At 50.1% G+C, this 25181-nt stretch overlaps 1 protein-coding gene across 1 annotated transcript; it reads left to right on the forward strand.

Annotated features, from left to right (window-relative positions):
* Positions 1-25181, forward strand: Mmp28 (matrix metallopeptidase 28). Its single transcript, XM_052758095.1, has 8 exons — positions 1-295; positions 13765-13844; positions 13977-14164; positions 18403-18627; positions 21407-21652; positions 22110-22259; positions 22570-22737; positions 23547-25181. The coding sequence occupies exons 1-8, from the start codon at positions 185-187 to the stop codon at positions 23939-23941; spliced, it is 1563 nt and encodes a 520-aa protein (XP_052614055.1). The 5' UTR covers positions 1-184; the 3' UTR covers positions 23942-25181.

Genomic DNA, 25181 nt, shown 5'->3' on the forward strand with positions numbered 1-25181 from the left:
CCTCGGTCCTCCGGCCGGCCGACCCGCGGGCAGGCACCGCGGGTGCGGGCCGACCTCGGGCGGCGGCGGAGCAGGGCTCTAGAGAGCCCCGGGAGCTGGCAGGTCTGCGCGTGGACCACGACGACCTGGCGTTCGCGGGAGTCGGGCGCAGCTGACCACCAGCAGCACCCCGCAGCTGGCCGCGATGGTGACCGGCGTGAGCCTCCTGCTGCGCTCCCTGCCACTGCTGCTGTGGAGCTGCCGGGACGCACAGCCCGCCCGGCTAGGACGCCCGGAGCTGCGCCAGGAGGCGGAGGTACGGTGTGTGCCTGGCAGAGAGGGGGGCGCCAACCGCGGTCCCCTCTCAGCGACCAGCTGCTTGCCCTCGCTCTGATAACTTGAACACAAAGAGACGGGACAGGATTTCTCCCGGTGTCAAAGCTGTGTGGGACCACACAGGCCTGCGATCCCTCATTGACTAGCAGGGTCAAGAGACGGTGACCAGACGGGACAGACAGACCGACTAGAGCCTAGAGAGAACCCCACCTTCACTGCTAAGCCGGGGAGACTAAGACGCTCACCCATGGAATGTCCCGGCACTTGGGGTGTAGTGTAGAGGGTACTGCTGACTGGCCAGAGCAACCGTGGCCTCCTTTCTGGCTTGCGCTGCCCTACCTAGCAAAAGCAAGCCTTTTAAACTGCTCAAAACCAGTTTAATCTGTCAAACAGGGCCAGTCTGCAGAGGTCCGTATTAAAGCTCCTAAGGGGAGCTTTAAATAGTGCTTTAGGACCGAAAGCGAGAAAAGGAGGCAGAGGTAAATAAACCTCAAAAGATTTCTCATTTCACTTTTCTCAACTGCTTGGCGGGGGTAGCACAGTGGAACCTTTGTGAGGTGGAATGGGGATCGGTGGAATGGGGATCGGTGCAAGGGGTCTCTTTTCCGCTTTGATTGTATTAGCACCAATTTCTCTCTCTCTCTCTCTCTCTCTCTCTCTCTCTCTCTCTCTCTCTCTCTCTCTCTCTCTCTCTCTCTCTCTCTCTCACACACACACACACACACACACACACACACACCAAAAAAATCTGTTCTTTCCACTTTCAAGAATAGCACCCACTGTTGTAAGAAGAGGTGGAAATAAGTTTTCAGCATTGGAGTGCAGGTTCTGTGCCCTGCTTCCTTCCATTCACTAGCTCCCATCGCGGCTTGGGGAGATCTGGAAATGACCTTGTCTTAACAGGCAATCCATTCTCCAACTCAGTCAGCCCTTCCCTTTGCAATAGAGGAGGCACTCTCCGATTTTGCATATGAGGATTCGATTGCCTCTCTGGATTTACTCTTACAGCATCAAGTGCAGTCATGAGGTCCCAGGAGAAGGCTTCTGCCTACAAAGCCAAGTCTTGCTAAGAGTCCCATCCCGCCTCCCCCTAGGCAATCCCTGGCAGAGGAACAGAGACAGTATCTCTGCCGCCCATGCCTGTGGTGGCCCCAGATGGAGAGAATTTCATCTTGGGGTATGCTTGGGAAACTTAATATCTAGCAGATTGAATCCCTTTCAATCTGTTTAACATGAATTGGGGGGGGGGATTTTAAACTCTGGGCATTAAAAATGTTTTAAAAGCATAAATGCTCTGGAAATGTGTAGTAGGTATACATCTCTGTGTGTCTATGCAAGAACACATGTGGGTGTATATAGTGTGTGACAGTCTGTGTTTCTGTGCATAGTTATAGTGTCCATTGCTTACATGGGCTTTCAAACCTGCATGTACACCAGGGCAAGTTGTTTAAACAGTAGATACTCCTAATGCCGGTTTCAGAAGATTGTTGTATGGTTTCACTGAAATTATGTATCTGAAATGCTCAGCCTGGTTGTAGAAAGCAGTCTGTATGTAGAAAGCAGTCTGTACAAAGAAGCTGTTCTAATGTTGACGTTAGAATTATCTGTATCATTATCTCAGAGCACTGGGCCTCAGATTTAGAGCTTCTGGCCAGGAGTCTAGCTCTCCAACAATAGCACAGAACAAAATTTGTAAAGCAATTAATTTGTAAAGCAATTATTTCCAGCGTTGACCAACAGGCATCAAAGGACCGCAGCTCCTTATAGTGTTGCAGTGACTGTGGCTATGACAAACTGTATCCCGTAAAATTAAGCACCATGGCACACACCTGTAATCCCAGCACTTGGGTGGTCTAAACGGGAGGATCAAAAGTTCAGGTCATCCTTGGCAACATAGTGCATTTGAGGCCAGCCTGGGATACACAAGACCCTGTATCAAAAAATCAAAACCAAACCAACCAACCAAGCAAAAACAAACAAAATAAAAAAATCACCTACTCTCCAAGATTTGGTAACATAAAACAACACTTTATTAAGTTCACAGATACAGTGGGTCAAAATTTCAGATAAGGCACATCAGGGTAGCTCCTCTCCACTCCAAAATGTCTGGGGCTGTTCTCTCACATACCTGGCAGTGGACCCTGGCTCTCAACCAGAGCACTGGGTCACTGAGGGGAACACAGTCATCACAGAATGGCAGTTCTGAGGGTGAGCCCAGCACCTCCCCAGTTCTTGGCTTGGACACAGTTCCATGACTGCTGTGCAGAGAAGTAGACCAGAAGCGGACTTGAACTGAGGTGGCAAGCTCCAGCGTTGAGGGCCGTGGAAGCAGCTTGAACGATCGGAGCACAGTACCATTGACAAGGGAGCTAGGCTTAAGGGTACACCACAGTCTTATGGGGTCCACTGCAAACTTTGACCCGGGGACTTCCCTGGCATGTGCAATGTGGGACTTACTAGAGGACAACTGCTATATGACTGAGCAGGTCTGGAAGATGTGAGAGGTCTGGCCCAGACAAAAATGGGCAAAACTTGGATACCCCAAACGTCCATGAGAAGCTCCAGTGATGCCATGGTTTAGTGTTGAAGATGGTCAGTGAGAACAAAGCTTAGAAATGAGTGGACATAGAATGTGTTGTCCCTTGCTGAAATTCCTTACAAGACAACTGACTAAAGAAAAATAACCCTCTATGTTGGGCTCTGCAACACATTCGAGATGTTGGACAATTGCACAAGAAATGAGGGGGTAGGAAAATGAAATTATGCTGTCGTGGATTAATGGATTTGTGAATTGGAAGTGTCTGGTGTGAAGTACAAAATGGGATGTGTCAAATGGGAAGTGGGAAGTGCTATATTGGTGCAATAGTAACTGTAAATAGACCAAAATAAGTTAAGGATGTACTGAGATAGGTTAAGGAAGTCATACATATGCCCCCACCCACACACACACAGAACAAAGCCAAGCCTTGCAAAGATCTGCCTCTACATATTTGCATGATCTGGACATTCTGTATAAATGGAATCATATAAAATATGGTGGGATTTTTTTTTACTTTTAAAGGGGGGAGTTGGGGGCTTTTTAAATATTTGTTTTGCTTTCTAAGACAAAGTCTTACCGTGCCGCTCCAGACTGCCTTCAGATTCACTATGTAGCTCAGCCAGGCTTCAGACTTGTGCTGGCCCTTCGCCTTCGTCTCCTCCAAAGCTGGGACTACAGGCATAAGCCAGTATTCCCTGCCTAAAATGTGGTGCTTTGTGGAGAGTGTGAACATCTCTAATCCAATAAAGAGAAGAACAAAGCCAGATGTGGTGGTGCACACATTTAATTCCAGCACTCAGAGACAGAGGCAGGCAGATCTCTGAGTTCAAGACCAGCCTGGTCTACAGAACAAGTTCCAGGACAGCGAGGGCTACACAGAGAAGCCCAGTCTCAAAAAACCAAAACAAAACAAAGAGCAGAATAAATATACTTTAAAAACAAACAACAACAACAACAAAAACCAGTGACCTCATGGTGGCACACACCTTTATTCCCAGCACTTGGGAGGCAGAGGCAGGTGGATCTCTGTGAGTTCGAGGCTACATAGCAAGTTCGAGGACAGCCAAAGCTACGAGTGACCCTAAAAAATAAAATAGGTCTTAAAAAATAAAATACATAAATAAAAACAAAAACCCTGAGCATTTGAAGCAGTGGTTGAGTGCTGGTATAGCATGGGTGGGGTCTTGGGTTTGATCTCAGCACAGATACTTACATATCAGAATGTTGAGGTGGCTCAGCAGGTAAAGGCACTTGCTGAGCAAGCCTGACGGCCCGACTACCTCAGTTCAACCCTCTGAACCCCCATGGAAGGAAACAACTTTGGAAAGTTGTTCTCTGAGCTCCACACGTGCATGCCAATGGCATTGCGCACACGTGCACACACTTACAAATAGTAAATTAAAAAGACAAAGACTGGTTAAAGATGTAGACGGCTTGAGCAACAGGATCAGCTGTGTTGACTTAACTGCTACTGTTGGAAAAATACCCCCTGAAACTCCCAGAATACAAATTCTTTTCAAGTGCATGTGAATTATTTACTAAGATAACCCATACACTGGGTCAGAAAGTGAGTCCAAGTAGATTCCCAAGCAGGAGTATTGTAGTCTATGCCTTCTGACTAATGCAGAACTAAATTAGGAGTCAGTAACAAGATACCCAACAAAGCTCTAAATACTTAGAAATTAGACAACACACTTCTCAGTCACCCACAAGTGAATGGAATCACAATAAAAATTGGAAAACACATTATACAGCAGTATTTAGGGATACAGCTAAAGCAATATTCATTTAGTGAAATTTAATGCTTTAAGTGCCTACAGAGTACAAGAAAACGTTCTTGGGAGGGTGTTGAGACTGGGTCTTTCAATGTAGCTCTGGCTGTCCTGGACCTCATTCTGTAGACCAGGCTGGCCATGAACTCACAGAAATCCACCTGTGTCTGCCTCCTGGGTGCTGGGATTAAAGGCATGCATCTCCATGCCCGGTCTAAGAAGGTTTTAGATCAGTGATCTAGACTTACAATCTAGAGAAGGTAGGAAAAGAACAGGATAGGGTAGAAGGAAAGAAAGGATAAAATAAGCTGTGATCATGGGCTAATTCCTTCACTTCTCTGGGCTGCAGTAAAATCAGGAGATCAAAATTTTAAAGACGCTGGGTGGTGGTGGCAGTGGTGCACACCTTTGATCCCAGCACTTGGGAGGCCAGCCTGGTCTACAGAGTGAGATCCAGGACAGGCACCAAAAACTACGCAGAGAAATCCTGTCTCGAAAAACAAAAAAAAAAACAAAACAAAACAAAAAAATTTTTGGAAAACTTCTAAGATTCTCTCTAGCTAAAATGTTGTTTGGCTTTGGTGTTTGTGTGTGCCTGTGTAGCTGTGCATCTGTGTGTGTGTGTGCATGTGCCAGCATCTGCCTGTATGGCCGTATATCTGTGTCTATAGCTTTGTTTAGTTTGGAGTTTTGTTTTGTTTTTGTTGAGACAGTCTTGCTTTGTAGCCCAGGCTGGCCTCAAGCTTGTGTTCCTCCTGCCTTAGCCTCCCCAGTGCCGGGACTGTAGGCCATGCCCATCTGGATGTGTCTGTGTTCTCAGATTGTCACATTTGTTCCTGTATCCAGTGTGCCTGGGTCTGTGTTTCCTTTGTGTGCCGAGTGATAATGTCGAGGACTTTCCAGGGTGGGTTTTGCCTGGGAAGAGATTTACTGCTTCCAAAGTGTTATGAACAAGTGCATTGTTGTCCTTAGGAAAATCGGAGCCACTCACAATACTCCGAAGTAGGAAGAGTACCCAGCACTGAGTTGCAAGATTGGGTTAATGAATGACATCACCATCCTGGCCTGTGGTGATGTAATTATGTCCCCCAATATATTGTGCATCCTAATAAACTTATCTGGGGTCAGAGGACAGAACAGCCACTAGATAGACATTGAGGCCAGAAAATGGTGGCACACACACCTTTAATCCTATCACTTGGGAGGCAGAGATCCATCAGGATCTCTGTGAGTTCAAAGCCACACTGGAAACAACCAGGCATGGTGACACACGCCTTTAATCCCAGGAAGTGATAGCAGAAAGCAGAAAGGTATATAAGGCATGAGGACTAGAAACTAGAGCTGGTTAAGCTTTCAGGCTTTTGAGCAGCAGTTCAGCTGAGATCCATTCTCAGAGGCTTCCAGTCTGAGGAAACAGGATCAGCTGAGGAACTGTCGAGGTGAGGAAGCTGTGGCTTGTTCTGCTTCTCTGATTTTCTGGCATTCACCCCAATACCTGGCTTCAGGTTTGATTTTATTAATAAGACCGTTAAGATTCGTGCTGCACTGGCCCCCATTCCCAGCCAGGTTCTATCCTATGTTGGGCAACAGAGTATTCTAAGGGATCTATCTATCTACCCTTAGCTTTGTTTGGGTCTTTTTTTTTTTTTTTTTTCTCGAGACAGGGTTTCTCCGTGTAGCTCTGCGCCTTTCCTGGAACTCACTTGGTAGCCCAGGCTGGCCTCGAACTCACAGAGATCCGCCTAGCTCTGCCTCCCGAGTGCTGGGATTAAAGGCGTGCGCCGCCGCCGCCGCCGCCGCCGCCGCCGCCGCCGCCGCCGCCGCCGCCGCCACCACCACCCGGCTTTATTTGGGTCTTTTTACAACAACCAGACTACTAAGTGGTTCCAGGACCTGCCTTCCACTCAGTGACCTACCCATATCTGCACAGCCACCCCTAGTGTGCGGTACAAGAAGCTGGACTGTTTATTTCCCCAGAGACTCTCTGTGGAGTATCCATGCCAAGATGTAGTGTCTCTTTCTCATACCCCAGGGCCATTCATTTGACTTCTTGTGAGTCAGAAATCAGAAGCCTGGGCGTGGAAGCCATTCCCAGGAGCTCAGCATAGTGACTCATGAGTCGAGGGCGAATAGAAGAATAGAGGTCCCAAGAGTGACAGAGGACCACAGTTGGTGGAAAAGCATTCATCAACCCGGTTTGAGAACAAAGAAAGCTAGCAAAAAGCTGTGTAGTGGAAGCAGGACACAATGAGGGAATCTGTTGAGTTGCTCCTTTAAACTCAGTCTTGGCTAGGGCATTATCTGGCACCCTAAATTTAGCCCCAGAAGCCTAGTAAGGGCTATGTCCACACAAACGGTAATTCTTCGTTAGAAAGAGTGTAATCCCAACCCTTTGGGGGATTAGGCAAGAGGATCTGTAGTTCAAGGCCTGCCTAGCTACAGAGTGAGACATAGTCCCTAAAGAAAGGGATGAAATAAGATGGATCTTGATGGAGATTAGCCAGTCAATGGTTTCCATCTTGCCTAAGAATAAAAAAGAAAGAAAGAAAGAGAGGAAGGAAGGAAGGAAGGAAGGAAGGAAGGAAGGAAGAAAGAAAGAAAGAAAGAAAGAAAGAAAGAAAGAAAGAAAGAAAGAAAGAAAGAAAGAAAGAAAGAAAGAAAGAAAGAAAGAAAGAAAGAAAGAAAGAATACAATTCGGGTGTTATGTAGGCTCACCTCCATCACCCCCCACCCTGCTGGACAGAACCCTGTGAATGGCAGGACTCGGATGTGAGGAGTCAGCCAGATGGGAGGGGAAAGCCTAGGTCCAGTCCACAGGAGAAGGGTGGGGTTGATCCCACCGCAAGACCTTCGCTAGTCCCCCGGAGCCAGGGAAGTAGAACATTCTGGAAGCAGATGTTGGCCTTTTGAAGGAACATGGTTCAATACAGTTGGGAACCTATGGCTTGTCAGGTGGTCTGCTGGGGTATGAAGAGAAGGGCCATCTGGGCTCCGCCTGGCAACCACGGAGTCCCCTGAGCAAGCAGCTTCTCCTCCCTGCCCTGCCCCCCCTTCCTACAGAGGAAAACCCCAGCTTCATCTCTGGTGTAGCTGAGAGCCACTGCTCCCAGGTTCAGTTTGGGAGAGCAACTTGTCCCCCCTTCCCCCCCCACCCCACTCCCACCCGCCACATGAAAGCTGCAGGATCACTAATGCAGATGTCAGCAAAACACCCGAGCTAGTTGTCAGGGGGTCTGGATTCGATCACTGGTTCTACTCCTTACTGGGACACTTCAACACACCACTGTGCTCCCCTGGCACTGACCGTCCTTTAACATGGGAATAAGTTCATCTGCTCTGGTTTCTTCCTGCAAGGTGGTTGTAAGGTTCAAAGAGGCTTGATGTCTAGCAAGCTCCACAGATGTGAAGGACTGTTTGTGCTCCTGGTTACCAGAGAAACCTCTTTCCATAGAGAGCAGGTCAAGGCAGGACACCAGCTGCTGTCCTTTCCATCTTAACTTGACTAATAGCTAAAGGGATAAGTGGAACCCACAGTGCGCCTATGTGGAGACAGAAACCACGAAACAGACTATGACATGGAGCCCAGTGTGGCGGCGCACATCTGTGGTCCCAGCACTCAGGAGACAGAGGCAGGTAGATTGCTGCAAGCATCGTGGCAACCAGCACCTCAAAAATCAAATAAAGGTGGGGGTGGGAGGCAGAGGAGGGAAGGAAAGAAGGAAGAAAGAAAAAAAATGACAAGAGAAAGAAAAGGAAGAAAGATAGATGGCCTATAGCATGGGCAAAACAACATGGTGTCTGCATGAGTTTGTCATTTTGCAATTTTTAAATGCTGTATTACTATTACTGTTGTTGTTGTTAGTGTGTGTGTGTGTGTGTGTGTGTGTGTGTGTGTGTGTGTGTGTGTGTGTTCATGCCACTGTGTGCCACTATGCACTTGTGGGGGTCAGAGGACAACCTTCAGGGGTCGATTCTCTCCTTCCACCATGTGGGTCCTAGGAATCAAACTCAGGTTGTCCAGTTTGGTGGCAAGTGCCTTTACCTGCTGAGCCACCTCCCCACCCTCTTTGCTTTATTTTTGCTTCTGAAATTGATGCAGAGAGTGTTTAAGAGGCCGGTTACTAGAGTCACCTGGCAAAGGTCTCCATGACTGCAGAAGTTAAAATAACATTCTCGGCGGGATGGCTCCCCTGAAGCTTCCTTCTCAGGGCATCTTACTCAATTTGGGGATGCTGTGGTGGGGTCAGGCAGTGGTCTTCCACCTGATGTCAGGCAATTCTGTCAGAGTATACACACCGGTCATTTACCTACAACCACAGTGAGGGCTGGGTATATCTAGGGATCTAATCCAGCACCTCGTTTTATAGAAGAGGAACAGAGTCCCTGAGAATAGCATGCCTGAGGACACAGCAGCAGCAGGGATCCACCCAATTCTCAGTCCAGTGACTCAGTTCTTCACTCTGCCTGGTTACCCTGCTCAGAAATGGCCAGAATCTTCCCTTCCCTCAGGCACTAAATAGACTGAGCTAGACACACACCCTCTTATGACAAGTAGGGACCCATGCTGGATGAGCTCCTGTAGAGCAGTGGTCCCACCCCTCTGGCTGATCCTGTGAGCATGCTCACTTTACTCGGGGACCACAGCCACTCCCAGGGACTTTCAGAGATGACTCCCCAGCAACGTGGCCCCATCCTTACTCAAGATGGGCCAGGCATGTTGGCACAGGTTTTTAGGCCAAAGCAAGGTGAATCACCCAAAGGGCAAGGTTCTCAGCTTCCTCTCCCTTTAGATATAGCCCTGGGCTCCCCGGGAGAGAGAACAGGCAGATAGAGACCAGGGAAGAGAGATAGTCGCTTGCTTGAACTTCAAGGGAGGGAGGAATTGCCTGGCACCACCTTCAGGAAAGCAGGAAAGGCTTGACCCTGGCTAGAGCTTGGAGTCCCTAAGACACGCGAGCCAAGCCTCAGAAAATGGAAGCCAGTAGGAGAAATGCCACCATCAGGGCAAGGATGAGGTCTGGTGCTCTGCCACTAGTCCGGGTCTTATAAGATTCCTCTGCTCCCCACTGTCAAGCAGCTACCTATCCACCCCACTGCTGCTCTTTCTGCCATGCAGGTGGGGAATTGCTCTCACCTTGTCAGAGAGACTGAGGCACAGAAAAATAGCAAAGGGTTAAGGACAGTTCCAGAGGCAGGGGTCTAACCTTCTCACCCTTCTACTGCCCAGAACTTCAGAGAGCTAACAGTAGCAAGGGGGCCCTTCTTGTATGTCATTTTAAATGTCTAAATATGCATTGTTATGCACAAGTGTGGAAGTCCATAAATCTAGATGATCCACATCATAATATTTGAGTACTGTTATGGAAATATAAAATGTCAAATTCTTAAAATGCCTTTTCTCGTTCTCTGGTGCTGGTGGCCTGGGCGTGTGTCCTTTCTGGTCACTGGGGATTCAAATCTGCTAAGCCACCACGGAGGCCAACACTTCCCCTCTGAGGACCCCTGAACCCGCCTCTGCCTCAACTTGTTGCCAGAGTACCAGGCCATGCAGCCCAGCCAGGAAACAGGGCCCCCGCCACACAACTTCCCCTCCTTCCCCCTGTCCCAGAACCTCAGCCAACTCCCTGATAGAAGTCTGGGCGGGTTTGTGGGGAGAGAAACAAGGGAGTGCCAGCCAGGCTGACCTGTGACCTGGTCTGTTGAAAGTCACTGGTCCTGTTAAAGGGCTTCCTTCTAACATCCTCTTTCCAGCCTCACCCAAGAGAAAGGGAAGTGGCAGCCTAGCTGATGTGAGGCATATGCCAGGTAACAGCCCCTGAACAGAACACAGAGGCACAGGTGGGCTGCATGCCAGAAGCATGTGGTTAATTTTCCCTGCTCACCAGTGAAATCAGTACTTGCTGGGCATTTACAGTGTGCCTGGCACTGAGCCAACTGTGCATTGCTTTATGTAGTATTTATTTTTTGAGATAGTGTCTTACAGTGTAGCCCTAAATGGCCTTGAACTTACTATCCCGAGCTGGTCTTGAGCCAGAGGCTCTCCAGCCTCCTCCTCCTGAGTGCTGGGATCACAGGCATGCACTACCACACTCTGAACGAATTTGCCTGTAGTCCTGAGGGTCCTGTGAAAAAACAAACAAATAAACTGAGCCTCAAAGATGTTCTGTGTCCTGTCACCTAGTAGGGTCAGGGTTAGAAACATTCTCTACCTCAAGTCCTGTGAGCAATACATGATTTTCTTGATTGAGACACTAGGGCCCCTTTAATCCCATATGTGTCCGAAAATGATGTGTATTTACAAAGGGAAAGAAGAAAACAAGAGTGCTGAGATGTTAATAAACCAGCAGAGAAACAGCAAGGCTGGTGTGGGAAGTGGTCTGCTGTCCAGAATAAGAGCTCCTTACGGAAAGTGTCTGTTTTAGTAAAGTCTTACAGTTGAGGTTGCCAAAGATGGATGCGAATGTTTTGTTTGTTTGCTTTATTTTTTTTAAAATAACTATTATCTTGTTTTTTGTTTTCTTTGTTTGTTTGTTTGTTTGTTTGTTTTTTGAGACAGGGTTTCTCTGTGTAGCCCTGGCTGCCCTGAAACTCACTCTGTAGACCAGGCTGGTTTCGAACTCAGAGAACTCTGCCTGCCTCTGCCTCCTGAGTGCTGGGATTAAAGATGTGCACCACCACCTGGCTCGTTCGGGTTTCTAAAAAATACTTTTTATGCTCACCACACACATGCAGAAGCCCACAGAGGTCAGAAAGGGGCATCAGGTCCCCTGGACCTGGAGTTATAGGTGGTGTGGACCACCATCTGGGCACTGGGAACAGAACCTGAGTCCTCTGCAAGAGCAGCCAGTGCTCTTAACTGCTGAGCCATCTCTCCAGCTCCTGTCTTGTTTTGGGGGACAGGGTCTCATACGGCCCATGTTGACCTCAAATTTGCTGGGTAGCTGAGGCTGGCCCTGAACTTCTGATCCTTCCCTTGTTTCCCACATGCTGGGGGTCACTGGGGTGCACTGACATGGAAAATCCACTGAGGAAGCTTGCCAGCCCTTGCGAGTCTGGTCTCATCCAGCGGTGTGTTTGACCTGAGGCAGCGGCTGTGACTGGAGTTACTCTGAGTTAGTAAATTCAGCAAAGAAAGATGAGGGTAAATAACAAGGAAAAGAGAAAATTATTTCTGTACAGATAAGCCAACAAAGAAGACATTACCACACTGGTTGTGGTGGCACACTCCTTTAATCCAAACACCCAAGAGGCAGAGACAGCCAGATCTGTGTGAGCTCGAGGCCAGCCTGGTCTACGTAGTAAGTTCTGGGTGAGCCAGAGCTACACAGTGAGATCCCGTCTCAAAACAAACAAAGATTTAAGACACTGACTGTATGTTAGAGTCAAGCAGCTGAAGGGCAGGGGATGAGGCTCGGTTGGTAGGATGTTTGCCTAACATGAACAATGACCTGTATTCAGTTCTCAGCACTACATAGACTAGCCATGGTGGTGCAAGTCTGTAATCCTTGCAGGAAGATGAGGTCATTTATCTTCATTCAAGGCCATTCTTGCCTACATGGGAAGTTCAAGGCTAGCCTAGAATAAATGAAACCCAAGAAGGAAGAAAATGAGAGAGGAAGGAGAGACTTTTTTCATATCCAAGGTGTGGTTTATGGGGCTTTATCAATGCTCTGGGCAAGCAGGAAGCCAAGTGTACCAACTCCCCAAAGGAGAGAACTAGTGATGGGTGAGAATAATGAGTCACCTTCTTCTCTCAGCTGGCACCAAGAACTTGGTCACTGGGAGACTATCTTCTGTGTATGTGAGGGTATGCAGGCAATAAAAGGCTGGGGGACTATGGGACATTATCTAATTGTATTCATTTCCCCAGAGGCCCTCTGGGGAAGTTGCAGATTTCTAATTCAAAATATACATCTCTAGAAAGTCATGTTTTTATATCAGGTCAAAGATTGGCGGTAAGTACATTTGCTGTCAAAGGGGCTTTAGCGTCCTTGCCTTTGGGGAGGAAAATTAAAAAGAAGCTAAAATCAGAGGGATCATTTTTTTTTTTTTTTTTTTTTTGGTTTTTCGAGACAGGGTTTCTCTGTGTAGCTTTGCGCCTTTCCTGGTACTCGCTTTGGAGACCAGGCTGGCCTCGAACTCACAGAGATCCGCCTGCCTCTGCCTCCCGAGTGCTGGGATTAAAGGCGTGCGCCACCACCGCCCGGCCAGAGGGATCATTTTATGCAAGACCAAGCAGGGCAGAGCCAGCCCTCGATCAGCTCCTAGAGCACTTGGCTGTTTTAAAGCAAATGGAATGCATGCATGTGGACGGTGTATATATGCATAGCACAGATCCTAGCTGTTCCATGTGGGGGGTCCCTCCTGTGAGGCAGGTGCCTTTTAATTGCTTTTGAAGACTAGTCCTCATAAAAAAGATCTTAATAATAACTACTCTGTAGCTGAGAAACATGTAGCTTAAAGTCAGGCAGCTGAAGGGCAGGGGATGAGCCGCGGTTGGTAGGATGATGAAGCATTGATAAAGCCCCATAAACAGCACCTTGGGCCGGGCGGTGGTGGCACACGCCTTTAATCCCAGCACTCAGGAGGCAGAGGCAGGCGGATCTCTGTGAGTTCAAGGCCAGCCTGGTCTCCAAAGCGAGTTCCAGGAAAGGCGCAAAGCTACACAGAGAAACCCTGTCTCGAAAAACCAAAAAAAAAAAAAAAAAAAAAAAAAAAAAAACAGCACCTTGGATATGAAAAAAAAAAAATCCCTCCTTACCTCCTCCTTCTTTCCTTTTCCTCCTTCTTGGGTCTCATTTATTCCAGGCTGGCTTTGAACTCCCTATGTAGACAAGAGGTAACTTGAGAGCTGGTATTCAAATACAGAACAGCCTGCCTCCAGAGCCCACCACTGTCCGGCACACCCTGTTGGGTTTCTGACAATGCCAGAAGATTATAGGAAAGCCGGATGTTCAGATACACTGAGGAGCTTGCCTGCAGCCCTCCAGATAGTCACAGTGACCTTCTGACTTTAATCCCAGAACTTTTTTCTGCTATAGTGTACAAACCTTCTTAGGACAGGAAGGGAAACTGGGCTGGATGTATGTGCCTCAGAACTTTGGGTGCAAGGATGCTGCATGGTCCTCTCTCCCCCAGGCATTCCTGGAGAAATATGGATACTTCAATGAGCAGGGTTCGAAAGCTCCAGCCTCCACACAGTTCAGCAATGCCATCAGGTATGATGGAGGGATGTAAAGGGGTACAGGATACAGAGCTCCAACTTTCCCCTCACCCCCCCACCCTATCCCCCCACCCTCTCACCCCCCCCCCCCACCTCTGCAGTCCTTTCGCTCAATTCCTCCTGGCAGAGAGTTCCAGTGGGTGTCCCAGCTGCCCATCAGTGGCATGTTGGACCAGGCCACACTGCATCAGATGACACTTCCGCGCTGTGGGGTTGCAGACGCTGACAGTCATGCAGCTTGGGCAGAGAGGATCAGTGCCCGGTTTGCTGGACCCTGGGCCAAAATGAGACGTAAGAAACGCTTTGCGAAGACAGGTGAGTGCATTGAAATCCAATTAGGCTGGGATTCCCCGGGGCCCAGAAGAACCCAAAAAATGTGGCTGAGCTGATGAGTGGGGACTCTGGGAGAAAGCCTCTCTTGCCTCAGGCAGAAGAGGGGCGGATCCTTTGGCTCAAGGATCATAATCATGACTACAGATATTTAACTCTAAGTTATATCTGCATTGTTGAATTTTCATTGCACATGTATTCTCCAGATTAAATGCCATCAAGCCCACTTAATTCTCTGATCAATTTTCTACGCAGGGCAGTTAAACAATTGTCAATTTTTTTTCTTTATATTTTGTTGAAGTTATTTCCATAAGGATTGATTCTTTTCGTAACACTTATTCAACCAAGATGTGATCTGTTGACGCGAGTTTTATTCTGTTCATAGCACCTTTAAAAGAAAACAGTTTTATTTAAAAACAGTTTTATTTAAAGGGAATTCACATGCCATGCAATTTACCATTTAAAGTATCCATTTAAAGAGGGGTTTAGTATATCTGTGGAATTGTGCAACCATTACCACAAGCTAATTCCTCCTTCCAGAACATTTTCATTATCCTCTGAAGAAACCCCATGCCTGTTATCTGTTAACTCCCCATTGTGCCCCGCTGCCAGCCCTGGCAACCACTAATCTGCTTTGTGTCTCAGGGGACCCGCCTGTATTGAACATTTCGTCACAGTCCATTCTATACACCGTACAGTTTCTCCTGTTGGGATTTTTCTTGTTTTCTCTTTCCCTCTCCTCTTCCCCCTTCCTGCTCCTTTCTTTCCAGTGCTGGGACTGGAACCCAGGGCCATGAGTGATGCCACTGACCTACATCAAAAAGATTCTCCTCTCCCTCTTCCTTGCCTCCCTCCTCTTCTCTCTCCTCCTTCTCTCCCTCCTCCCCTCCTTCTCTCTCTTCCTCTTCTTTCTTCTGCTCCTCTTCTACCCCCCCAAATATTCCAGGGTCATTGCGACTCATCTATAGTTTATGAAGATTTGATTCTTCAATCAATCTTCCACAAATAGCGGTTTTGCTATGTAAAATTGTGGTATCATGATTGCTTTGACGAAGTCAGTTTTTCTTTGATCAATTTTTGCAGCTTTCAAAGTTGTTCGCAAGATGAGGTTTTTCTGTCATGACTTTCAAGTATAATTAATTTTACTGTGCACATATTGGATTGTGGCCACTCTTAATTGTGCTGCTTTTACTGACCTCACTCGCTGTACACAGGATTTGAACACACAGGATTTGTTTTCATTTCTTAGTTAATGTATAAGGAGATTGTGCACAGCTGCAGGGTGGCTGTTCCCAAGCACATGCTAGTCCATTTCTGCTGCATTTACATGCCCATCCACCCTGGCTGCCCTGTTCTGAATGACCATATTCATCCAGTCAGTTCTGGGGTCCTGGCACTGGGGTCAAGATGTCTGCGGTGTCAACCTGCTATACATCCCATTGTGTTTCTGGGCAGCAGAGAGGAAGAGTGAAGTGGGAAAGGGAAGGTACACATTCACAACAGGCCAGAACAGAGAGAACACTATTCCAGAGCCCGAGGCACTGGGTTCAAGTATCGGCTGTCATGACCAAGTTATGTCACTTGGTTCTGATCCCTCATCCTCCTTCATGGAGGAGTCAGGACTGCCTAGGTTGCAGAGGAGAGCCACCCAGGACTGTGGAGTGCAAGGGGCCTGTGAGAATGCTGTGGGAAGTGAGCAAGCCCGGAAGTACTTGAGCCTGAGCGCTGGGGATGTTTCCTTCTGGCTGCATCTCATCTTCTCCTGCCCCAAGGTAGGGTCTAACTGAGTGCATTCAGAGCTAGCAGTTTGAGTGCCTGCTTGCCAGATAAATGCAGGGTGCTTAGTTAAATTGGAACTTCAGATAAAAAATAGGTAATTGAATTTATGTTTTCTTATTCAAATTTTACTAGGCATCCTGAATTCATATCTGCTGCATCTGCCAACCTCAGGCCAAGTACCTGCTCCTCTCTGTGCCTGCAGGGCTTATTTCTAACCCCCCTGTTACTTCACAGAGTTGGTAGGTTGGGGACCGGGGTGTGCATCTGAGTTGAAAAAGGAAATCAAAGCTAATGCGCATGTTCTAAGCCCCCACCACATTTTAGGCAGCTTCACAATGCTGTTCCAAAAGGTAAGCCTTATCAACCCCACCGTACAGAGCAGGAAACTGAGGCTTGGAGAGATTCCACAACTCCCGAGAGCTTGCATGTGCAGGATCACAATTTCAGCCTATACCCTTTCCTATCATCAGTTCCCTGCTGGGAGTCAGGACTCCACAGTCCTTCTAACCCAACTTCTAGCTTTCCTGTCCCTGTCCTCCTTAGAGTCTTCTCTTCCCTCTTCCCATTGGGACCCTGGAGAGAGGGCATAGAGGGCAATACTGCATTCTAGGGGCCTGCAGTCACTATGAAAAGCAGTCCTGCCCAGGCTGGACTTGAGATTAGAGCCTGAAACAGTCAGCCTTCTCCTGGGGACCAAGGTAGAAGAGGACAGGGGAGCAGGCTAGTGCTGCCCCTACCCACACAGACAGGCAGTTCCTTCCTTCCTGGTCCCTCCCAAGGAAAGCACTTTTTTTTTTAAATTTTTTTTTCTTCGCAATTCCTGTTCCTATTTACTATCTCTACCCTTTCCCCACCTCATTCCCCACTTCACAGAGGAATTTTTTTCTTGAGAACCTGTTACCTTCACTGGCTACTAAAATGACTTCTACCCTCCTTCTTTCCTGCCTGGGGGGTTCATGGGGAATGACAGGCCATAACTGCAGAAGGAGCCACCCCAGACCATTTGCTAGAGGGTTAAAGGTTTGGTGATGGCGGTCGGGAAGAGTCCGAGATTCGGTCATGCACACCAGGATGTAGGAGAGCCCAGTGCACGCTGCTCTGTGCCCTGTGAAGACTTACAGGAAGCAGCATAGTGTTCTTGGGAAAGAACGAGCTGTTCTGGGTGGACACCTCTGGACCCCCAGCCTTGCCTCCACCTTCCCTGTCTCCCTCCCTCCCTCCCTCAAAATAATTCCCTCTTCACTCCCTGAGGACTGGTCACTGGCTGAGAGGCAGCGGCTGGGTGCCTGCCAGGCCAAACAAGCCAAAGGAGATGCATTGCCTTGAATGGAGCGGGGCACACCCCACCCCCACTTCCATGGGTGGAGAGGGCCAGAATAAACCTCCCTCCCATCGTGGGGGCTGGGGAGAATCTCAGCCCTTGCTAAGCTTTGACCCGATCCAATAGTGTTTAGGCAGCTTTATAGGCCTGGCATCTCTGCAGAGAAAGCTGCTTCTCTCTGTGGACTGTAGGGGCCCTGGGCCAGGGGTCGGGCCCCAGCTCGGCTCCTCTCGCACTCTGCAGCTGTGGGCAGGTGCCTTCCCCTGGGTCACAGTCATCCAAGTCTGGGCCTGGGGAATCTTGCCTGTGAGCTCTGAGGCTTCCATTTGGGATTTTTAGTCTCTGAGCTACAGGGCTCAGAGGCTGCCCCTGACAAACTCAGAAGCCCGACTTTCTGCCTTCTCTGTTCCTGGCTGATGGCAGACTGCAGATGGGTCCAGTGTCATGAATGACCTGGGGCTGTGGCGGAGGCCAGACTCCCAGCCCTCAGGGAGGAACTGAGGTTTGGGGCAAAGGGAAAGAAGCTTAAGTAAGAGGAGATGGAAAACTTTTCCTGGGCCTGTGACAAAACACACCCTTTGTTCTTACTTGTCTTCAACTCAGAGGTCTCGGAGTCCCTAAGGGAACAGGGAGGGGGTCAAGGGGGCAGGGAAAGACCTCACATATATGGTTATTTTGGTTGTTGGCCAGCCACAGGCCCTAGGTTCTGGCAATTGCAGGATCTCTGGGAGGGGACAGGAGACCATGAGGGTAGAGGGAGCGCCTTGGGGCAGGCACAGCTGTGACCTCAGTGGTCCCACTGACTCTCCCTCCGAGACCAGGGCTTCAGATTGATCTTGAAAGAGGTCTTTTCTGGGCAGAAACTCTATCTCTATCATCAGCCGGTGCCTCTCAGGCCACTAGATTGGAGACTCTCCAAGGGAAGGGTAGTCTGTCCAGGGGGAGAGCTCCCTTCCGCAGGGACATATCTTTCCTCCTATCAAATGGGAGGCCGCTCAAGGCAAGGACTAAGTGTTCCCTATCAGATCAGGGGCTCCCTGGGGCAGAGCCAACCCATCCTACTGGGCCTGTGGGGACAAGCCTCAGCAGCAAGTATGACTCTCATGGCCTTTCTGGGTGACAGGTAACAAATGGTACAAGCAGCATCTCTCCTACCGCCTGGTGAACTGGCCTGAGCGCCTGCCCGAGCCAGCTGTGCGAGGGGCCGTGCGAGCTGCCTTCCGGTTGTGGAGCAATGTGTCAGCGCTGGAGTTCTGGGAGGCCCCAGCCACAGGCCCTGCTGACATCCGCCTCACCTTCTTCCAAGGGGACCACAATGATGGGCTAGCCAACGCATTCGATGGCCCAGGTGCTGCCACAAAGCCTCTGTCCACACAGCAAGAGGGGCACCTGGCTAGGAGGGCAGGCAGCCTGGGGGTGGCAGTGGAGTTTCTATTCTTGAAACCATGGCCAAGCCAGGTTCTCCCCTCCCCCCCCCACCCAAGGGCCCTCCGTCTCCTCATCTGTAAAATGGGAACAGCAGCCTCTGCCCAAAATGTACCACATGGTTGAAAGAACAGCCAGATGAGGTTTGGTGTGGAAAGCACTTTGGTAACTCTAGAGTATGCTGGATTCTTGGAGAACATTCTGAGAGTCTGTCTGCCTGCTTCTAGACAGGCCTGTGCTTCTATCGTTCTCCATACTAGACTCTCATTAGATTTCCAGAGGACATCATCAGCCCTTTTCTCCCCTTGCCCCCAGACAACCAGCGCAAGAGGCCTTTACCCTGGCACTTACAGAAATGCTTCACAGATCCCAGCCACAGCTGCTCCCATCTGTCCTCAGCCTGCAGGCTTCCTCTTCAGTATAAGCCCATCTTCCCTTGTGCTCAGCACTGGCCTTCGGGGTCTGAATATGGGCCGTTCATGCACTCTAGTGAGAGCTAAGCAGAGCGGACAGCGCATCCAGGGAACACGAATTCCTCCTGCATTTGACAGGCTCTGCCTCCACCTTTGTCAGCCCTGCCGACCGGGGCTCCTAGACGGCCGTGCTGGAAGGACTCTTGATGAGCCTTCTAGGCTCACATTATCACAGTGCTGTTGGTTAACCTCTATCAGGGACACGTGCCTTAGCGTAGGTAGATATGAGGGGGAGGACCTGAAAGCTACCTATCTAATCATGTCTGTGGGGACCGCTATACACCTGTGAGACTCACTGAGGAGCTTAACTCCTTTGCTCACTCCTGTGATGGTAGGGAGAGAGGCCCACAGAGGGACCCTGGCAGAAGACAGGAACACAAGAATATGTGTGTTTATAAAAAAAAAAAAAAAAAAAAAAAAAAAAAAAAAAAAAAAAAAAAAAAAAAACATATACACCAGCCAGGTGTGGTGGCATGTACTTGTGACCCCAGCACTCTGGTGGCCGTGACACTGGAGGGATGGCTCAGGGTTGCACAAGTGTGAGGACCTGAGTTCAGATTCTCAGCACTGGGGGATGGAGACAGGAAAATCTTGGAGGCTCACTGGCCAGCCAATCTAGGCAAAATAGCAAGCTTTAGGTTCAATGAGAGGCCCTGTCTCAAAGGGAAAAAAAAAAAAAGAGGTGGAGGAGGCTGGAGAGATGCTCAGTGGTTAAGAGCACTGGCTGTTCTTCCAAAGAACCTTGAGTTTGGATCTCATCATCTCATGCCGGCAGGCTCACTTTGTAACTCTAGTTTCAGGGGATCTGACGCCCCCTTCTGGCATCTGAGGGTACCAGGCACACATGTGGTACACAGACATACATGTGAGCTCAAATACTCATACACATAATAAAATAATAATTTAGCTGGGTGTAGTGATGCACACCTTTAATTCCAGCACTTGAAAGGCAGAGGCAGGCAGAGGCCAGCGTGGTCTACATAATGAGTTCCAGGACAGGCAGGGCTACATAGAGACACTCCCTCCCTCATAAAATAATTTAAACGTTTTAAAGGTAGAAAAGTGACTGAGGAAAGACATCCCAACATCAACCTCTGGCCTGCACAAGTGAGCACCCCTGCAACACACACACACACACACACACACACACACACACACACACACACACACACAGCCAGCATAATAAGACCCTGTTGAAAAGAAGTGGGGTGGGCGTGAGATGGCTCAGTGGATGAAGGTGTTTGCCTCACTCTCAAACCTGCATGCAGACTGTTTGATCCCCGGGACCCACGTGGTAGAAGATGAGAATTGAGTCCCTCAGATTGTCTTCTACGTGACACACTTGACACACACACTAAAAATAATAATAATAATAATAATAATAATAATAATAACAAAAAAACAGGGTCTCACTATGTAGCCCGGGCTGGCCTTGAACTCTCTTTATAAACCAAACTGACCTGGAACTCAAAGAGATCCAGTCTGCCTTTGCCTCCTGAGTGCTGGAGGTTAGAGGCGTGCCCAACCATGACCAGCCATAAAAACGACAAAAACTTTTTTTTTTTTGAGACAGGGTTTCTCTGTGTATCCCTGGTTGCCCTGGAACTGACTATGTAGACCAGGCTGGCCTCGAACTCACAACGACCCTCCTGCCTCTGCCTCCCAAGTGCTGGGATTAAAGGCATGGGCCACCACCGCCTGGCTCAAAAACTTAAAAAAAAAAATGTGCATACACGTAGAAGCACATTGTGTTAAGTTTGCCGGCTCCTGAACACAACACACCACGCACCCAGGTCAGGAAACAGCATAAAACCTTCCCGTCCCTCTTCTAGGAGTAACCAATATTAATAATGCCTAGGCTAGGCACCGTTCTAAGAATCAAGTGTGACACACGCACGTTCCTGTGAGGAAGAAGCTCTTCATTACCATACCGATTTTCAGATCAGGAAGCTTAGCACAGAGAGATTAAGCTGTCTCCCCGAGCTCACACAGGTAGCAAACGGTAAATCTAGTGTTGGAGCCCAGGCAGTTTGACCCCTAGCTGAGTCTACAGTGTACTTCCCGCAAGAGTCCACCGCTTAGTCATCTGCTCACCTCCCGCACTCCTGCAGCTATCAGACTGGGAAGGGAAGTTAGTGGATGACAGCCGCACCCCCGACGTGGGAGCGCGGGGTCTGGGAGGGAGCCCCTGGTCTCGGCTCGCCCTAACCCTCGGTGCCACGCTCGCAGGGGGCGCCCTGGCGCACGCCTTCCTGCCCCGCCGGGGCGAAGCGCATTTCGACGGAGATGAGCGTTGGTCCCTGAGCCGCCGCCGCGGGCGCAACCTGTTCGTGGTGCTGGCGCACGAAATCGGCCACACGCTCGGTCTCGCGCACTCGCCCGCGCCGCGCGCGCTCATGGCGCCCTACTACAAGAAGCTGGGCCGCGACGCCCTGCTCAGCTGGGACGACGTGCTAGCGGTGCAGAGCCTGTATGGTGAGCCCCTAGCCCGCTACTGGCTCTACCCTTGTGTCCCCTAGGGTCTTCAGTCCTCGGTCTCTGGCTCCTCAAATAGGATTCCCCGTCCCCGTCCTTGCTGCGATCCTTCTCTGTCCTAAAGCCCCAGGCGCCCTTGAAATCTGAATATCCGCAGACTTTGCTTTTCCCCAGTTCTCTATCAGTTCCAAGCAATTCCTGCGTGTAAACCTTTGCCCTTAGCTCAAAACCCTTTGTTTGGTCTCCCAATCTCATGTTATCTCTTTTCCTGGGCTGTTGGGTGGGAGAGGAGATTCCAGGGTTAGTGTGCTCTTGGTTAAAACCAAACAACCAGAGCTGCACTTGCCCCTCCCTTCTCTTTCCTAGGGTCTCAGATCATGGGCAGAGTAGAGGGAAGGGTCTTGAGTCCTCCATATACGCCCACCCACGTCTGCTATCTCTCTTCTTGGATTTTAAGGGAAGCCTCTGGGACGCTCAGTGGCCACCCAGCTCCCCGGAAAGCTATTCACTGACTTTGAGGCTTGGGACCCTCGCAACTCCCGGAGGATACGCCCCGAAACCAGAGGTCCTAAATACTGCCACTCTTCCTTTGATGCCATCACAGTAGGTAAGATGGTCCCAGCCATGCCTGGTGTCTTTTTCCCCTCCTCCACATCTCTAGGGGTCCCAGAGCTGAATGACATGGTGTGGGGAATGGAGGTATCAAGAATATAAATATCCGGAATCACGTGCTTTCCGGGGTGGAGTTGGGGGTGAGGGGGGGTCCAAGCTCAGGCCCAGCACAGAACTGCTGCTTCTCTCAACCCCCATTGTGCGCCCCACGTTCAGCTTGTCTAGAAAACCGGGTCTAGAGCATCATCCTCCCCCAAAGTCAGCAGGAGGCCAATGGCCTTTCCTCACATCTCCTCTTGGGACAGATGGACAGTGGCGACTGTACGTCTTCAAAGGAAGCCACTTCTGGGAAGTCACAGCTGACGGCAATGTTTCAGAGCCCCGTCTCCTACAGAAAAGGTGGCCTGGGCTGCCTCCCAATGTCGAGGCAGCTGCAGTGTCGCTGGAAGATGGAGACTTCTACTTCTTCAAAGGTATCAGCCCTGAGTCAGCTGAGATTAAGATGGAGGTGCTCCCCAACAATGAGTCCCTGGGGGGACTCATTCTTGAACCTGTGGCCCAGGAAAGTTGGAGTTGGGAGCAGCAAGTGTCCACCAGGTTGTCCCGTGTAGAAACGTGTAGGGGGAGGACTGACTGATCTCCAGTCTGCAGGTCAGCAGAAAGTCTGGAGGTGTCTGCCCTGGCAGCCTGGCCGTGTGAGGTTGGCATGCCACTTAGCTTTTGGAACTTGCATTCCTTGGATAGGGAAAGTAACACTCAGGTGTGATGAGGAAGTCGGATAAAAGGCACTGACTGAAGGGTGGGTGGCACACATCTGGACCTGTGGTAATACTGTATTGAACAGCACTCCTTCAAACAGTGCTGAGTACCTTGTGTCCTAGGCACACACGAGAGGGAGGGACTGGAGACACAGTGGTCGGCAAAACAAACACCTTTGCCCTCGAGGAATTATTAGTAGTCAGGGAGTGATGAAGCCCTCTCAATCTCCCATTCCACACCAAGGCAGGGAATCCTGCCTCCACACCCCTCCCCAACACCCTCCTACCCTCTCCAGCCTGGGATAAATGGGTTCATTCTGCTCTCTGCTGGCACCTGCTGGGAGTCTAGACCATAGCAGGTTCCCCTCCAAGGTGTACTCCTAGTTCTTAGCAACACTTGGACTGGCTCTAAGGGGAACTAACTGTCTTGGGCTCTTAGAAAGGAACTAAGGGGACAGAGATGGGGTGGGAAGGCCGATGAGTGAGCGCCTCCAGCTCACCCTGGCTCTCTTAATGCCCCACAGGGAGTCGATGTTGGAGGTTCCAGGGCATGAAGTCTGTGTGGGGTAACTCAAAACTGTGCCAGGCTGGAGGTCTGCCCAGACACCCGGACGCAGCTCTCTTCTTCCCGCCTCTGCGCCGCCTTGTCCTCTTCAAGGGCGCCCGCTACTACGTGCTGGCTCGAGGCGGGAAGCAAGTGGAGCCCTACTATCCTCGCAGCCTGAGGGACTGGGCCGGGGTCCCTGAGGAGGTCAGTGGCGCCCTACCAAGGCCGGATGGCTCCGTCGTCTTCTTCAGAGATGACCACTACTGGCACCTGGATCAAGCCAAACTGCGGGTGGCCAGCTCCGGCCGCTGGGCCACAGAGCTGCCCTGGATGGGCTGTTGGAATGCCAACTCAGGAGGTGCCCTGTTCTGAAGGCGCCCCATGCTGAATGAACAGTGGTTGCCCCCGCCCAAGGGGCGGGACCTGTCTAGGGAGTCTTGAACCTCGCAGGAACTTCCCACTATCACTGGGCTCAGCAGGAAATCGGCATTTATCTCCCCCCCACCCCCCGCCTCGTGGTCGAAGGAGAAACGAAAATAGGGTTCCCATAGCCCTTTCCCTCAAGGACCTCCTTCCTTCCCACTCCTGAGGGGATTCTGTTCTGATGAAGGTGCGGTCCCATGCCCGTAGTGCTGAGTCCCACCAGAGAAGATGCAAAACTCAACTGGGGGTGAGGACCACTCTGCAGGACCTCCCTTTCTATGCCTTTCAGGCTCAGTTCTTGGGAAATCACGTATTATTCCATCAGAGACCTCACCCTACTTCCCACGCCCAGCAAGTTTGGATGTGGTGAAGGCTCCTCTCCACTGTCAGGGGCCCTTTGCTGGATCAAGAGGCAGAGCAGAAGGGAATGTGGTCCTCTTAGGCCTGACTTCTTGTCTGGGGTGATGAAGAAGTACCCCTAGCTGGTCAGCCCGGAGGTGTAGCAGCCTTCCTTGGGCAGCCTCAGTAGAAGCAGATGAGTGTGGGGCGCTTGAGACACGGGGACCATGCTCTTACATCCAACTAAGGGACAACCAGCTGCGTATGGTTGTCATGGAGGGGGGGGGGGCGCACCTCTCTTCAAAAAGCAGACCATCTTCACCAGTTTGCCTTCCAGATGGCAGAGGGTCCTTCGGGGTCTGACCATTGCAGGCACTGGGAATACAGCCTCCATAGTGCTCTGCAGGTTGGGTGAGGCCTGTTTGCTCTCAATGGCCCCATTCTCCAGGCCACACACGCAGCAGCATTCCAAAGTTCATGCTGTCTAGCCAAGAATAGCTGGGATTCCTGGAGAAGGAACCAGCTCCCCAGCTTTCCCCTTTTGTCTGAGCCAGTCTTGGTATTAATTTTAGCATCTGGATCTCCATCCCACCCTGCCTCCCCCTCCATCTCCACCTACCAATGCCTCTGCGAGCGCGCGAGCGCGCGCGCGCGCGCGCACACACACACACACACACACACACACACACACACACACACACACAGTGACCACCGAGAGCCAGCTCTCAGGGAGGGGAGAACGATTTGGCAGGGGGGCAGCCCACAGTTCCCCAGAGGCATTGCTGGCCCTGTGCCCTCCTTTCTTCTCTGTGCAGTGGACAGAATGGCCTTTGACTGCCCTTAGATGCAA

This window comes from Peromyscus californicus, unplaced genomic scaffold (genome assembly GCF_007827085.1).
Source record: "Peromyscus californicus insignis strain IS unplaced genomic scaffold, ASM782708v3 Scaffold_3__1_contigs__length_106647218, whole genome shotgun sequence".
NCBI classification, from domain to species: Eukaryota; Metazoa; Chordata; class Mammalia; order Rodentia; family Cricetidae; genus Peromyscus; species Peromyscus californicus.